This window comes from Hyaena hyaena, unplaced genomic scaffold, assembly GCF_003009895.1.
Source record: "Hyaena hyaena isolate Hyena2069 unplaced genomic scaffold, ASM300989v1 scaffold_335, whole genome shotgun sequence".
Taxonomy (NCBI): domain Eukaryota; kingdom Metazoa; phylum Chordata; class Mammalia; order Carnivora; family Hyaenidae; genus Hyaena; species Hyaena hyaena.
Window position 1 is genome coordinate 197,925 of NW_024080968.1, and position 14,879 is coordinate 212,803.

Here is a 14,879-nt window from a genome sequence, read left to right on the forward strand (position 1 = left end):
CTCTCCTCTAGGGGTTGGGTCCCTGACGCCTAATGGAGAAGGCAGAATTTGAGACCTGGGCATCCATCTCCCCATTAGGCAGGAGTCACAGTACATAGGCACAATTTCCTACCCCTCTGGGGCTTTGGAATTTGACAAGAAAAGAAAAAAAAAATCCATAAAGCACTGCAATTTATTTTTCTTTTCATTTGCGGCCTCTGAGGAGTTTCCATAGTAACATGCACTTCCAGAGACTTCTCCCCAGACACGCGGCTCTGGAGTTCCAGCCTCAGGGCTTCGCCTTGCCTGAATGCTAGTATCCTCGGGCTTTTATTGGTCACCGTCAGACGAGCCCCTCGTAACCCTAGGAACAGCACCCGCCCACAAATCGCCGGGCTACGATTGGTCTATGCCCCAAAGATCGAACGCGGGCTCTTCCGGCCATTGGACCGAGTCACGGCGAAGCTGGCGCCGCGGTTGGTGAGCCTAGAGGTCAGTCAGAGTCAGGCAGGGTCAAATAGGGAGAAATGGCGACGGAGCCAGGCAGTGGGTGAGTGGTTTCCGAAGGGGTAGAGGTGTGAGGCAATTGATGACCGCGGTCGGCCTTGACCCAGCCCCGAAAGGGGTGGAAGGTTGACTTCCCTTCTGGCTCCGGCCGGACTCCGAGTGGGAACGTCAGACATCTACATCCTCACCCGGGTTAGAGGTGAGAGGTCAGAGGCTGCGTCCCCTCTCTGGTGTTTGGACCTCAGGTACTGTGGAAAGCAGTCAGGATCCGAAGCCAAAGATTCAGCTTGCGGCTACTTACAGAGTGATGGTGGGCAAGTCACTTAACCTCTTTTCTCAGATAAGAAACCTCAGTTTCTCATCTGCAGAATGGGGCCAAATAGAGGAAACATTTTAACAGAGTACTACAATTATTAATAGAAGGATTTATGGAGAGGCAGGAGAAGCCATGCACATTTGACCGCCCCTGTTCGTAGTTGCAGGGGTTGAGGCTCAGAGTCACTGACTTGCCCAGAATCATACAATTTTGGGGGCAGTCAGTTCTCTTGTATAAACCAGGACCAAATGGGAGAGTGGATGCCGGCAGTAATTTGCAAATATAAAGTACTAAACAAATATTTAAAATGTTATTTAAGAAAAAAAAAGACCATATTGCAGCTCCAGCCTTCACGCCCATTTAAATCTCTTGGAACTGACTCCATGGCGTTTACCAGTTGGTCTCAACTCCAATGTCATCCTCTCTCCCCACCCAGAGAGAGCTTCCCTGGCCACCTTAGCTAAAGTGTCCCTTCCTCCCCCACACCTTACTCTCTACCTGTTTCCCAGTTTTGTGGTCTTTGTAACCTCCATTATTTGTTATATCTTTATTTGTTTACATGTTTATTGTATGTCTCCCCCAGAACAGCAAGCAATACTGTCATAATAATAAGCAGTATTTACATAGTAAGCTATATTGTCTGGATAAATAATTGAAGAGCCAAGGCCCTACTATTGCCTTAAACTTGTGTTCCTCTCCATAGGCCCATCTTTGGAACAAGATCTGGGAACTACGGTCCAGCCTCAGGCTCCAGTTTAGTTGGAGCTTGAAATCCTGAGAGTCTCCTGGACAGCAGCCTTGCTGAGAAAGTATTCTGACCTTGGCATCTAGACATCTCCCACTTCCCCATGGCCCTGACGATGCTGAATGAACTCCTGATTGAGGAACCAAACCCACCTCTGCTGCTGTATCAGGTTAGCAAGACTGCTCAGTTAGATACCCTCAACTACCAGAGCTGCTTTATGCAAGGTGTCTTCGCCTGTTTCCCTGAGATCTTATTTATCCACCGGACCTATAACCCAGTGGGCAAGGTGCTATACACCTTCCTGGTAGATGGACCCCGGGTGCAGCTGGAGGGTCATCTTGCCCGGGCAGTCTACTTTGCCATTCCCGCCAAGGAGGATGCTGAAGGCCTGGCCCAGATGTTCCAAGTGTTTAAGAAGTTTAACCCAGCATGGGAGAGAGTGTGTACCATCCTGGTGGATCCCCACTTCCTCCCCCTGCCCACCCTGGCTATGGAGTTCCCCGCAGCCGAGGTGCTGCTCTCAGCCTTCCACATCTGTAAGTTCCTCCAGGGCAAGTTCTACCAGCTGTCCCTTGAACAGCCCATGGAGAGGGTGCTCCTCACTTCCCTGCAGAGCACCATGTGCTCAGCCACGGCCGGCAACCTGAGGAAGTTGTACACGCTCCTGAGCAGCTGCATCCCTCCGGCCCAGCTGCCCGAGCTCCACTCTCACTGGCTGCTCAATGACCGCATCTGGCTGGCCCACCGCTGGAGAAGCCGGGCTGAGAGCAGCCGCTACTTCCAGGGCCTGGAGGTCACCACCCGCGTCCTCAGCCAGTTCTTTGGCACCACCCCGTGTGTGGAGCAAGGCATGACCTTGCTGCTCCGGTACGTGCAGCAGAACTCTGGAGACAAGGCCAGCTTCAGCCTGGGCCCGAGTCCCCAGAACAGTCACGTCCCCTTAGACGGCAGCCCCGAAAGCCCCAGAGTGGAGCAGTTGGTAGAAGCCCGCATCCAGCACTCCCTCAATGCCATCTGCACGGGGCCAGCGGCCCAGCTCTGTCTGGGTGAGCTTGCTGTGGTCCAGAAATCCGTGCACCTCATTGGCTCCGGCTCAGAAAAGGTGAACATTCAGATCCTGGAGGACACCCATAGGGTGCAGCCCCAGCCCCCTGCCAGCTGCAGCTGCTACTTTAACCAGGCCTTCAACCTGCCCTGCCGCCACATCCTGGCCCTGCTCAGCGCCCGCCATCAGGTGCTCCAGCCCGACATGCTGCCGGCTCAGTGGACAGCGGGCTGTGCCGCCAGTCTAGACAACATCCTGGGCAGCAAGTGGAGTGAGACGCTGGACAAGCACTTGGCCGTGGCGCTCCTCACTGAGGAGGTGAGTCAGCTCTTGCAGCACTGCAGCCAGGAGGAGTTCGAGCGGAGGTACAGCACCCTGCGGGAACTGGCCGACAACTGGATCGGCCCTTATGAGCAGGTCCAACTCTGATTACCCCCGGTGCCCAGGGATGCTCGCACACACGTACACACTCACGCCCAGCCCTACACACACACAACCCACCTGCACTCACACTGTTGTACTTCGGTGGGCCCTCCCTCCAGGAAAGGACAAGACCCTTCTAGCCTACTGCAGGCTGCTACCGAAAATGTGTCTAGTTCCCTCAGACAGCAGTCAGCAAACCTTTTCTGTAAAGGGCCTAGCAGTAAATATTTTAGACTTTGCTGGCCACAGTCTCTGTTGTATATTCTTGGTTTGGTTTTGTGTTGACAGCCTTTTCCAAAGGTTAAAAACCATTCTTCACTCCAGGGCCTTACAAAAACAGGTGACCCCCTGCTCTAGAATGAGACACTGAGTGGAGATCAAGGGCAGGGGCTTGGTAACAGCTTCCCCAGTCATTAGATGACACGCCTGACCCACACAGAAGGTGGATCCAGCCTTTGTCCCCCTCCCCCCACCCAGAAGTCATTAAAGTCAGATGTTGCCTATTCCAGCACTTGTCTAGTTTTTTTGTCTTCTAGAAGGTAGCAGAGCAAATATCGTGGAAAGAAGACTGGAGTCTTTGCTAACACTGCATGCAAATCCTGGTTCTTTGCCTGATTTCTGAGGCCTACTTGTGCCTTTTACTAGCTCTGAGACTTCAGGCAAGTTGCCTTTCAAAAGGCTCCATCTTGTTCATCTGTAAAAATGGAGATCTCACAGCATTGGTAAGAGGAAAGGAGAGCCTGCACGCGATGGGCCGTGCCCAGTGGGAGCTCAGATAACTGCTCATTTCCCTTCCTTGCCTCTGGTCCCATCACCTGCCCTCGGCTGGCTGGGAAATGTAAGGCAAGAGGAACGTTCACATTGCCTAGCACTTTGTACAAGAAATCTTGATCGAATCCCAAAACAGTACAAAAGCGGCCTCCACTCCAGGCCGGGGCCCCTACCTCAGGTAATTTCCATCGTAACTACTCCAATAGATCTATTTCCTGACGTAGCGGTATCTGGAGAAACTTCCTGGGGTCTGGACCCTGATGAAGACTTGCGTTCGTCAGAGTGGCTCAAACGACCACCCTATCCCCATCCTTGCCACAGGCACCCCCAGTCCTGTCTGCCCAAAAACCATACAGAGAAGCCGCCCTATGTGTCTGGTGCTATTTCATCCAGCTACAAGCAGGGGCTAGGAGGCTGGCCTCTCCTGGGTCTCATTAGGGGCATTTGCCCCGAGGCTGTGTGGGCACGGGCCTGCTCCCATCGCGCCCCCTCCCCTGCCCCCTCTGGCTCCGGATGGGCCATCATGAAAGCTTGAGCCGCCCGGATCAGGTCCTCTTCCCGCAGGCCTGGGACTGGCACGGTGGGGATGCCAGCGATCATCATGGCCAGGGTAAGGATGCAGATGTCAGGCTGGGAGCCAGCCTCCTTCCCCCCGGCCTCAGGGGGCATCCGTAAAATCCCCGGTGACAGCCCACGCAGCAGCAGGGGCCCGGGCCTGCCAGGGCCACCCAGGTGGGGAGCGCCGGCCCGGGAGCAGCCGTCCTCCCAGCCCAAGCTCTCCGGCTGCATCACGTGGGGGAGTTTGTGGTTGTGTCGGCCGTACTCCTTGCGCTGCAGGATCTCCCAGCCAGCCCCCCCAGGGCAGCCCCTGGCTTCCGGCACTGCCAGGGCCGGGCCCCAGGCCTGGGCAGCAGGTACCAGCTGCTCAGCTTGCTGGCTCAGTGGGCCTGGTCCACCTGAGGCCACCACCACTGGCTCTATAGGACTATAGAGACCAAGGGATGAGCCCGGAGAGGCAGCCCCACCTGTAGAGACAGGAAGGAGATGGAATGTTATTCTTGGTCTCTCTGAGGAGGCCCTGAGGGGCAGGGCATAGGAGCAGAGCACTGGAAACAGAAGCCCCAACAGGGCTGTCAGGCGGTTGGGAACTAGGTGTTTTACTCATAGCCACACCCCTAGTCCCCAACGTCGAATAAGTAATGGAGGAGTGTTTGTTGAATGAATGAGTGAGCAGGCAGGTAGCTAGCGGCAAGGACTTTTGGAACGGCTTTCTTCAAAGAATGACTCCAAGGCCAGCCCCAAAATGCCCGGCGGAACCTCCATCTCCCCAGAGCCAGGAAACAAGTTCTCAGGGGAAGCTGTGGCACCCCCTCTAGTTCCGGAAGCCCCCCTCTCACCTTGGCTGGAAGACAGAAGACCTTGATGAGCTTGTGGAGACGTGAAATAGGACATGGCTGCCCCAAAGCCCCCTTTTGTGAGGGAACAGTCACCCGCCTCCTCTCCTACCCTTTCCACCATTCTAGAATGTCGCTTCATAGTCCTTCCCCTGTACACCTGGAACCCACCTCACAGCACTGACCTGTTTATTCTAGAACCTGTATATGACAATGGGATGAGGTTAAAAGAGCACTGGACTAGGGACTGGACATTCTAGGTTCTTACCTCTATCTTAGGTGAGTCACTGAGACAGTTTTCTTCCCTGACCTCCTCCTCTAAAGTGGGAGTAATGGCTGCCCACCACCTCACCAGGAGTTGTGAGGATTAAATGAGCTTGTTTGTATGGAAGTGAATGATCAGAGAAACAAACAAAGGAGGTGAGTGTTTTGTGCTCTGCAGTATGAGAGAAGGAATTTGCTGTGTGACTTTGGAATACATTCCCATCTCTGGGCTCCAGTTTCCCATCTGCAAAATGAAATCGTTGGTCTGGGGGACACTGGGTCTAACATTAAATTCTCTTGGGAGCTTTTAGAAACACTGATGCCCAGCTTCATCCCAGGCTAATTAAATCAGAATCCCAGGGTCAGACCCAGTTATCAGTATTTTTCAAAGTTCTTTAAGTGGTTATAATATATGCCAAAGTCAAGACCTCTGTTTTAGAGGAATGCTTCTCAATTCTGACTGTACATTAGAATCTCCAAGCCATTTTGGGGCGCCTGGGTGGCTCAGTCAGTTAAGCATCTGACTTTGGCTCAGGTCATGATCTCACAGTTCGTGGGTTCAAGCCCTGTGTCGGACTCTGTGCTGCCAGCTAGCTCAGAGCCTGGAGCCTGTTGATACTGTATCTCCCTCTCTCTCTGACCCTCCACTGCTCACGCAGTCTCTCTCTCTCTGTCAGCAATAAATAAAAAAAACATTAAAAAAAAAAAAAAAAAGAATCTCCAAGCCGTTCTTACAGAAGAATGATGTCTAGGCCTAATCCTCTGATAAATGGAATGAGAATCTCTGGAGATGGGGTTCAGGGTATCAGCTCTCTAGGTATCCCAGAGAGGCCAAGCACCACTGGTCTAGGTGATGTCTAAAATGCTCTCTCTTGGGGTGCCTGGGTGGCTCAGTCCGTTAGGCGCCCCCGACTCTTGGTTTTGATTTTGGTTCGAGTCATGATTTCATGATTCGTGAGTTCAAACCCAGCATCGGGCTCCGTGCTGACTGTGGAGCCTGCTTGGGATTCTCTTCCTCCCTCTCTGCCCCTTCCCTGTTCGTTCTCTCTCTCTCTCTCTCTCTCTTTTTAATGTTTTATTTATTTCTAGGAGAGAGAGACAGCGCAAGCAGGGGAGGGCCAGAGAGAGAGGGACTCACAGACTGAAACAGGCTCCAGGCTCTGAGCTGGCAGTCAGCACAGACCCCGACGCGGGGCTCGAACCCACAAACCGCGAGATCATGACCTAAGCAAAAGTTGGACGCTTAACCGACTAAGCCACCCAGGTGCCCCTCTCTCTCTTAAAAAAAATAAAATAAAAAATAAAATGCTCTCTCTTGCTCTGACCTGCTGATCCGCAGTGATCCTAAAAAGTGCCCCTCACAGGCTTCCAGGACAAGGAGATCCTCCAATGATCAGTGTCAGCATCGCTGTGTTTATTTCCCGGCCTGGTTGGCAGCGGTACGGCCAGCTTCAGACCAGCCACAGCTCCAGGGCCAGGGCATGCTCCTGGGGCCCTGTCCCAGGGTGGCTGCAGCCCTTTACTCATACTTGCAGAAATCCTTAAGCCCTTTCGGCAGGTGGAGCCCATCAATGGCCAGCCGGTGCACCACACTCCTCTGGATGACCAGGCGGCACAGAGTCTGCAGGGATGGCACTGTGGAAAGAAGGCTGTCAAAGGCAAACTGAACTTGAGGCTGAGACCTAAAAGGTCTAGGTCTTGCTTCTCCCTTTGCCAACTTGGGCAAGTCCCCTCTGCTCAGGCCCAGCCTGAGTCATGGGGCTGTTCACATGGTCGAGATAAGCACCTCTTTCAAAACTTTGACATTGCTGCAGCCCTGTTTCTATTTTAACCTTCCTTAGAGCCTCTGGGGATACACGTAGTGCCCCTGTACTCCATGCTCGATTCACCTATGCTCACCCAGCCTCCAGCACAGGCCTGACACACAGTGGGTTCTAGTTCAGTGAATTCGTAAAATGATCACAGGTATAAATAAAGAGCTTAGCAGGGCTATAAAGGACCAGACCTCAGGCTTAGAACGCTCTTAATCCGGGGCCTACGATGCCTTTAAACTGGTTTGCCCAAATTGAGGAGCATTTGTCTAATAAAAGAGCACACGATTTCCAAAGCAGCCTGGGTGTAAAGTCAGTTTAGGATTCCTGCCCTAGGGATTCTAGGTTAATGCAGAAAATACTGGCAAAGCCAGCATTCCTAGTCCATCACAACTGAGATGGCTAACCTGAGACCCAGCGCCAGGGAGTGACTTGTCCAAGATCACAAGCAGAGGCATAATTGGAAATTAGATCCCCCAACTTCGAAAGGAATGCTGGACAAAGCCTTGCTAGCTAGCTTGGGAGTCCTGGCAAGTTCCCGTCCCCACGCCGGGCCAGGAGAGGTCGCTGCCCAGGGGGAGGGATACCTACAGCCATACTCGAGCTGGACCAGGCGCACGCTCTTGGTGGAGGCAAACACGTCCACCACCGCGTAGAGGGGCTGGGCGGCTGGCAGCCCCCGGGCGCTGGGGCCCATGTCCTCGCCGTTGATGACGATGTGCATGTCTGCCGTGCCGTCCGGGCGCGGGCAGAAAAGAACGCCCAGGCGGCTGCGGCGCGCGGTCGGAGGCAGCACGTTCAGCTCATACAGCTGATCCAAGAGGTGGCTGTAGAGCCCAGGCCGGCTGCGGCCCACCAGGCGGTCGCGGGGAATACGAAACTGCTCAATGCACAGATAGGGTTCCACCAGGAGGGCTGGGGGGCGGCTGGGGACTGGTGCCTCTGCCTCTGGGCGGTCCTCCCGGGGCACGCGGTTGTGATGACGCGTGATGGCAAAGACCCAGGTGTGGCCGAGGCTCACCAGGTCGGGCAGCGAAAACTCGGGCACCGCGGCCAGAGAGGCGGGGTCTAGCGCAGTCAGGCCGAGGCGCAGGTGTCCGCACCAGCCCAGTTCTTTCTCCTCGATCTCGACCAAGAATACCTGGCCCGGGGCCAGCGGCTCGCGACTGAAGCACAGGCCGTGAGCGAAACTCTCCACGCGTGTGGCCCGTGTCCCGGAGGGGTCCACGCGGATGTTGGCACCATGCACCGGGTGGAAGCGGGTAGGAGGGGGCTCGGGACGCGCTGGTCTCCAGGGCGCACCCAAGTCCACGGGCTCGGAGACAGCAGCCATCTCCCAGCCGTGAGACAGGCCAGCGGGCGCTGGGGGCTATTTTGGGCTGCGAGCTCAGAGAGTGACCGCGGGGGCACCATGTAAGGTATCCCTCCCACCCCACCCCCCACTCCCTTCCCGGAGGCTCTGCCCGGGGGTCCTAGCGCCGCTCGCTCAGCCATCGCGTCAGGACCGGGGCCCCCGGGAGGCCGGGGGATCCTGGCCGCCTACATTAGGATCATCCGATGGCTGGCACCCGCGACACAACCTGAGAAGCACGCGGACTCCGACCCAGCGCCGGCCGCCTCCGCCAGCGTCCCCAGGGTCCCCGGAGACCTGAGAGGCGCCAGAGGAAGCCTGTCACGTGACGCCGGCACCCATGTGACTCGGGCTCCACATGACTTCCCGAGGCCGAGCCCCTCCTGGAGAACAAGGACGCAGGGGAGCCGAGGTGAGGCCGCTCCCGAGGCTGGAGAGGACCCGCAGTCCTGGGCGGCGCGGCGGGTGGGCCCTGGGGCCGGGCCGGGGGCAGGGGGGCTCCTCACGCCGCCGCGGCGCCACCTCCTCAGTGGAGCGATCGCAGTGGAGCGAAGAGGAGCGAGGGAACTCGGAAACAGTCGGCCCCACTTCCTCCCGCAGATGGTCCGAGCCGCGCTGTCGCCGCTGTGGCTGCTGCTGCTGCTGCTGCCCTGGGCACCCCCGGGCCAGGCAGCGCCGGAGGCGGACGAGATCCAGTGCCTGCCCGGGCTGGCCAAGCAGCCAGCTTTCCGCCAGTACTCCGGCTACCTCCGCGGCTCCGGCTCCAAGCACCTCCACTACTGGTCTGGGCCCCCCACCCAGTCCCGGGCGGGGAGGTGACGGGGCGCGGGGTGGGGGAGGGTCCGAAGACCCCCCCCCAAGGGAGCCTAGGAGCAGGGAGCGCCGGGAGGGGCCTCTCCGCCTGCGCCCACCCTGCTCTGCCTCCCCTCCCAGGTTTGTGGAATCCCAGAAGGATCCCAAGAGCAGCCCTGTGGTGCTTTGGCTCAACGGAGGGCCCGGCTGCAGCTCCTTAGACGGCTTCCTCACGGAGCACGGCCCCTTCCTGGTGAGTGGAAAGCCACTCTCTGTCCCCTAACCAGGAGGGGAAACATTCCTAAAGGAAAGGGCCGCCGAGGAGGGCGAACAGGACTCGGAGGATTTGATTTCCCTAAGGGCGCCCCTTTCCTGAACCTGGGTTTCCTCATCTGTACCATTGGCTTGACTGTCTGTACCTTTCAGGGGTTTTGCCCAAATGTGAAGTGCCCTGCACGGTAGCCCTTCCCTTGCATCCGGTTAGCCCTTGGGACTTAGCCATCTCTTTCCTCCTCAGGTGCAGCCAGATGGTGCCACCCTGGAGTACAACCCCTATTCCTGGAACCTGGTATAGCTGGACCGGGGGCCTGTGGGGGTGTCTGAGCCCTTGGATGGGTCAGGGATTCTTCTTCATTTCGTTTCCTCCTCCTCTCTAGATTGCCAATGTATTGTATCTTGAGTCCCCAGCTGGGGTGGGCTTCTCCTACTCTGATGACAAGTCTTATGCAACCAATGACACCGAGGTGAGTCCAGTACCTGCCCATGTGCCCCAGCCTCCCTGGTTCTCTAAAGGTAGCAAGACCCGGGAGGGCAAGAGCGTGGTGGCCTTGGAGTCCGGATTTTGGCTCTATCACATGCTATGTGTGGTCTTGGCCAAGCCACTTCCTCTTGCTCCAAGGGGGTGGTTGCCATTATCGCAGAGTCTTTCCAGCTCAAATGCCAAAGCCTTTTGATTCTCTCCTTCTCTTTTCCCTAGGTCGCCCAGAGTAATTTTGAGGCCCTTAAGGATTTCTTCCGCCTCTTCCCGGAGTACAAGGACAATGAGCTTTTCCTGACCGGAGAGAGCTATGCCGGCATTTACATCCCCACGCTGGCAGTGCTGGTCATGCAGGATCCCAGCATGAACCTGCAGGTACAGGGCCGCTGCAGGAGCGAAGAGACGCAGCTTGTCATGGCCTCGTGGTTGGCAAAGTCAAAGAGGCCATTTGCTCAGTCCAACCTGGTCCCCTTTATAACATGCTTGCCACTGGGTGGCCTGTGTCTGCTCATGTGCCTCCCACAACAGGAAGCTCACCTGTCAGACAGCCAGCTCTGTTCTTTGCTTCAAGTGGCCTCCCCACAAACCACCTTGCATTTCAGCTTCCAGATTGCTGAAGGTCTGGGTGTAGTCAGGGGAGGCTCCCCCATGCCTCCAGATGACCTGAATGCCCTGGGTGTTTCACAGGGGCTGGCTGTGGGCAACGGACTCTCCTCCTACGAGCAGAATGACAACTCCCTGGTCTATTTCGCCTACTACCATGGCCTTCTTGGGAACAGGTACTGGAAGGGGGAGTTGGGCAATCTCCAGGGTGGGGCAAGTCTTGAGATCTCAGGTGTGCCCTCCAGGCACATGATATCCCAGGCCCTACCCTGGTTTATGAGCAGGAGGTAGGGGCTGGGATTGCCAGAAGTGTCTGGTGCTGAAAGGCCAAAGAAAGTAGACCAGAACTTAAATGGGCTAAGGAGGGCTGGCTGTGTGGCCCCAGAGCAGCTAGGTTCGCAACCTACATACCATCCCCTGTGATCTGTTTCCTCATTGGCCGGGGTCAGGTGTTGTGGCGGCGGGGGGGGGGGGGGGGGGGGGGGGGGGGGGGGGGGGGGGTTGGAGGGAGAAGGTGGGAGGCCCACCTTGGGCCTGAACACTTTCATGCGTCTCCTGCAGGCTCTGGTCTTCTCTCCAGACCCACTGCTGCTCTCAGAACAAGTGTAACTTCTACGACAATACAGACCCAGAATGCGTGACCAATGTGAGGTTCTGCCGCCCAACCTGGGTCACCCCTGCGACCCCTGGCCCTGAGAAAAGGACCATATCCCCTCCTTGGGGACCCCCTGACCCCATCCCCTATAGCTTTCCTGTCCTGCCTCCTCCGACATCTGATGTTCTCTGGGACGCGTCTAGGGATGGATTCCCACCACACCACTACTTCCTGTGACTTTCTAGGCAAATCCTATAACCCTGTGAGGGAAAGGATCTTGCTCTTGTTGGGCATCTCTGTGCCAGACACTGGGCTGAACTATGTCAACATATATTATTTAATCTTCAAGATCCTCCCTTAAGGGAGATCGTATCGTCCACATTTTCCAGAAGAGAAAACCGAGGCCAAGAACGTTAAAGTCACTCGCCTGAAGTCACAGTGCTAGGAAGTAGCGGCACTAGGCTCTGGACCCAGGTCTGACAGATTTCTTCCGCTGAGCCTCAGTTTCCCTACCTGTAGAAAAAAGCGGGAGAAGGGTAACGACAAGAAGTAAAGTAGGAGAGCGGCAAATCTTAGGATAGGCTGGTGAGATCGGGGGGAGGCCAGGAGTCCGTGAAGCACGGTGGCTCTGTGTGTCATTGCAGCTGCAGGAAGTGTCCCGCATCGTGAGCAGCTCCGGCCTCAACATTTACAACCTCTACGCCCCATGTGCTGGGGGTGTGCCTGGCCACTTAAGGTAGGCCCCGCCGTGTGCCCTGGGGGTCCGTCGCAGCCCCCATCTGGAGGCTGAGGCACCTGTCCCCTACTTCGCTTGCAGGTATGAGAAGGACGCTGTTGTGCTCCATGATTTGGGCAACATCTTCACTCGCCTGCCGCTAAAGCGGACATGGCATCAGGTGTGCAGGAAGAGCATGGGCTTCCTCCTGGGGTCGGGAGGGGCGGGGAGGGGAGGAGGGGGGAGGTGGGGCACGGGGAAGCCAAGACCCTGACCTCTGTCTGTGCCCCCAGGCGCTGCTGCGTTCTGGGGAACGGGTACGCATGGACCCCCCCTGCACCAACACCACAGCCGCCTCCACCTACCTCAACAACCCCTACGTGCGGAAGGCCCTCCACATCCCTGAGCAGCTTCCCCACTGGGACATGTGCAAGTGAGGCTTTGTGGCCAGCCGTGGCCCCGGGTGTGGCAGGCGCTCAGGGCTCCTGGGTATCAGAAAGGTTCTGCAGAATCCCTTGGCTCGGGTTTCTCGTGGGGGCCCTCCAGGCACTCAGGGTGTGACAGGGTCTTGTGCAGGCTGTTTAACCCCTAAAGTGATTGATCTTTAGCCAGTTCATTCTTAAATGGCCTCCTGGGCTGGTCAAATAGTGATTTACTCCCCTGGCGTTCCATGAATAGACAAACGCTCTCCCCTACCCCCACTTCCACATAGTCCTCAGCTGCAGGGATCTCCTGTGACCCACATGAGTCAAAGGGAGCCGCCTGGGACAGCAGGGGCCACTCAGGTCCATCCCGATTGGTCAGTGCCCCCACCCCTACTGCTGTTCCGGGCTGTGGTTCTCACACCGGTGGGCTCCTGCACACTAAATGCCAGCTGCAAACCCATCCCTGAATGTTCCTGTATACGTTTCCGGACCGGGGTGGGTTGAGGATCTCTGACTCCTAGCCCGTCCTCCCCTCCACCTCCCCCCATCCACGTAGGTCTTAGAGAGATGACACGCCTGAGGAGGGGACCGAATCCCAACTGGGCCTCCTAGGCTGGGGCTTGGAGGTAGGAAGGGCAGGAGAGGAGGTCTGATCTGTCTCTTTCTCTCCCTCTCCCTGGGGCCTGTGCACGTACTCCCGCAGCTTCCTGGTGAATATCCAGTACCGCCGTCTCTACCAAAGCATGCAGACCCAGTACCTTAAGCTGCTCACCACACAGGTGAGTGGGAGCCGCATAGCGAGCTCTGCCAGCAGCCTCAGGGCCCTGGAGCCCTGAGGACAGGACCCTGCAGCAGGACAAGGCGGGGCCCGCTTTAGAGTGCCACTCTGGCCACAGGGAGCTGAAACTCCAAGAAACGAAGTCCGGTGATTGGCAGGGTCACGATTTGAACATGGCTCTGTCCCCACCCCACACTGCTGTTACTGGAGCCTTCATGAGCCAAGGAGCTTTTAGGTGGAGAAGAGCTAGTGAGAACACGTTGCAAAGGAGCAAATGGAGGTCCAGGTGGGAGAGGGCCTTGTCCAAGGTCATCTAGGAGACCCTGACAGAGCCAGGTTAGGACCAGGTTCTCTACAACACAATGGTTAGAGCATAAGCTCTAGGGTCAGATCGCCTGTGTGCACGTCCCTCCACTATCCATGTGTCCCTGGGCAAGCTTCTCGCAGCTTGAGACTTGGTTTCTCCACCTGTAAAATGGGGTTAATAATGGTATTTACTTGCATAGGTAAAGCATTTAGTAAGACTGGCCATGTAAGAAACAGTCAGAAAACAGGAGCGTTTCCTGCTTTGTGCTATTTAGCAAGGCCCCTTGCATTCCCTCAGAGAGTAGGGCTTTTACCAGGGAAGGGCTGGGGCCTGGGCTCATTCCACACCCTCCCATTTCCCCCCCTGCTCTGCTCCAGAAATACCGGATCCTGCTCTATAACGGAGATGTGGACATGGCCTGCAATTTCATGGGGGATGAGTGGTTTGTGGATTCCCTCAACCAGAAGGTAAGGCCAAGATCTGTCTCTGGGGTGAGGCCGGGTGCAGGCATAGAGCAGCTGTGCCTGGCGCTTGGCTCTGGCAGACAGAGAGGACAAACCTGGGAGAGTTCGGGCCCCTGAGGTCCTGCTGGCAGCCGTGAGCAAGATTCAGGGGCGGCCACAGGCTGCTAAGGCTTTCCCGGTGGGGCAGATGGAGGTCCAGCGCCGGCCCTGGTTAGTGGACTACGGGGACAGCGGGGAGCAGATCGCTGGCTTCGTGAAGGAGTTCTCCCACATCGCCTTTCTCACCATCAAGGTAGGGCCTGGGGCTGGCGAGGGCTACCTGGCTGGAGGGGAGGGGGCAGGCCCCACCCGTCCTCTCCTTCTGGCTCCCTTTCACACCCGCTTACCATATGGCCCCGTAAGGGCAAGTGCTCTGGGCAGCGTGGGAAGAATGCAGGGCTTGGGAGAAGAGGAAGGTCACTGGCTGAGGGGACCCAGGATGGAGGGGCAGGGCTTACACAAGAAGGGGATCTCACAGAGCTTTGCTCCTAGGGCGCTGGACACATGGTCCCCACCGACAAGCCCCAGGCTGCCCTCACCATGTTCTCCCGCTTCCTGAATAAGCAGCCATACTGACGACCTCGGAGACCAGTCCCCTTCGGCCTGATCCAGCCCCTCTTTCCCGCCCCTTTATGCAAAATGGGAGCCCCACCTTTATGCAAAATGCCCCTGTGGGGCAGGTCCCTGCCTCCAGAACCTCTCCCCCCCCCCCCCCCCCCCCCCCCCCCCCCCCCCCCCCCCCCCGTCCCACCCCTGCCTCCTTCACAGCCTTCTGCCTCCCAGACCAGGCCCCCAGTG

The 14,879-nt window shown here is 56.9% G+C and overlaps 4 protein-coding genes across 7 annotated transcripts; 2 read left to right on the forward strand and 2 right to left on the reverse strand.

The window, feature by feature from the left end:
* Positions 1-500: 500 nt before the first annotated feature.
* ZSWIM1 (zinc finger SWIM-type containing 1) lies at positions 501-3,523 on the forward strand. 4 transcript variants are annotated; one of them, XM_039249393.1, is made up of 2 exons: positions 501-529; positions 1,506-3,523. In XM_039249393.1, exon 2 carries the CDS (start codon positions 1,651-1,653, stop codon positions 3,019-3,021), a length of 1,371 nt encoding a protein of 456 aa, XP_039105324.1. In that variant the 5' UTR covers positions 501-529; positions 1,506-1,650; the 3' UTR covers positions 3,022-3,523. The 4 variants fall into 4 exon arrangements, with proteins under 4 accessions (XP_039105324.1, XP_039105321.1, XP_039105322.1 ...); XM_039249390.1 differs by having other exon boundaries at positions 515-796; XM_039249391.1 differs by having other exon boundaries at positions 515-731.
* Positions 3,524-4,153: 630 nt separating this feature from the next.
* SPATA25 (spermatogenesis associated 25) lies at positions 4,154-5,927 on the reverse strand. The gene is made up of 2 exons (XM_039249396.1): positions 5,184-5,927; positions 4,154-4,811 (listed from the first exon to the last, which is right to left on the reverse strand). The coding sequence occupies exons 1-2, from the start codon at positions 5,320-5,322 to the stop codon at positions 4,180-4,182; spliced, it is 771 nt and encodes a 256-aa protein (XP_039105327.1). The 5' UTR covers positions 5,323-5,927; the 3' UTR covers positions 4,154-4,179.
* A 907-nt stretch (positions 5,928-6,834) lies between these two features.
* Positions 6,835-8,733, reverse strand: NEURL2 (neuralized E3 ubiquitin protein ligase 2). The gene is made up of 2 exons (XM_039249395.1): positions 7,847-8,733; positions 6,835-7,079 (listed from the first exon to the last, which is right to left on the reverse strand). Exons 1-2 carry the CDS (start codon positions 8,586-8,588, stop codon positions 6,964-6,966), a joined length of 858 nt encoding a protein of 285 aa, XP_039105326.1. The 5' UTR covers positions 8,589-8,733; the 3' UTR covers positions 6,835-6,963.
* A 103-nt stretch (positions 8,734-8,836) lies between these two features.
* Positions 8,837-14,815, forward strand: CTSA (cathepsin A). Its single transcript, XM_039249388.1, has 15 exons — positions 8,837-9,018; positions 9,207-9,388; positions 9,540-9,651; positions 9,916-9,966; positions 10,055-10,141; positions 10,375-10,530; positions 10,843-10,934; positions 11,320-11,404; positions 11,998-12,089; positions 12,171-12,249; positions 12,362-12,501; positions 13,197-13,272; positions 13,956-14,045; positions 14,230-14,334; positions 14,574-14,815. The coding sequence occupies exons 1-15, from the start codon at positions 8,965-8,967 to the stop codon at positions 14,655-14,657; spliced, it is 1,485 nt and encodes a 494-aa protein (XP_039105319.1). The 5' UTR covers positions 8,837-8,964; the 3' UTR covers positions 14,658-14,815.
* Positions 14,816-14,879: the final 64 nt, after the last annotated feature.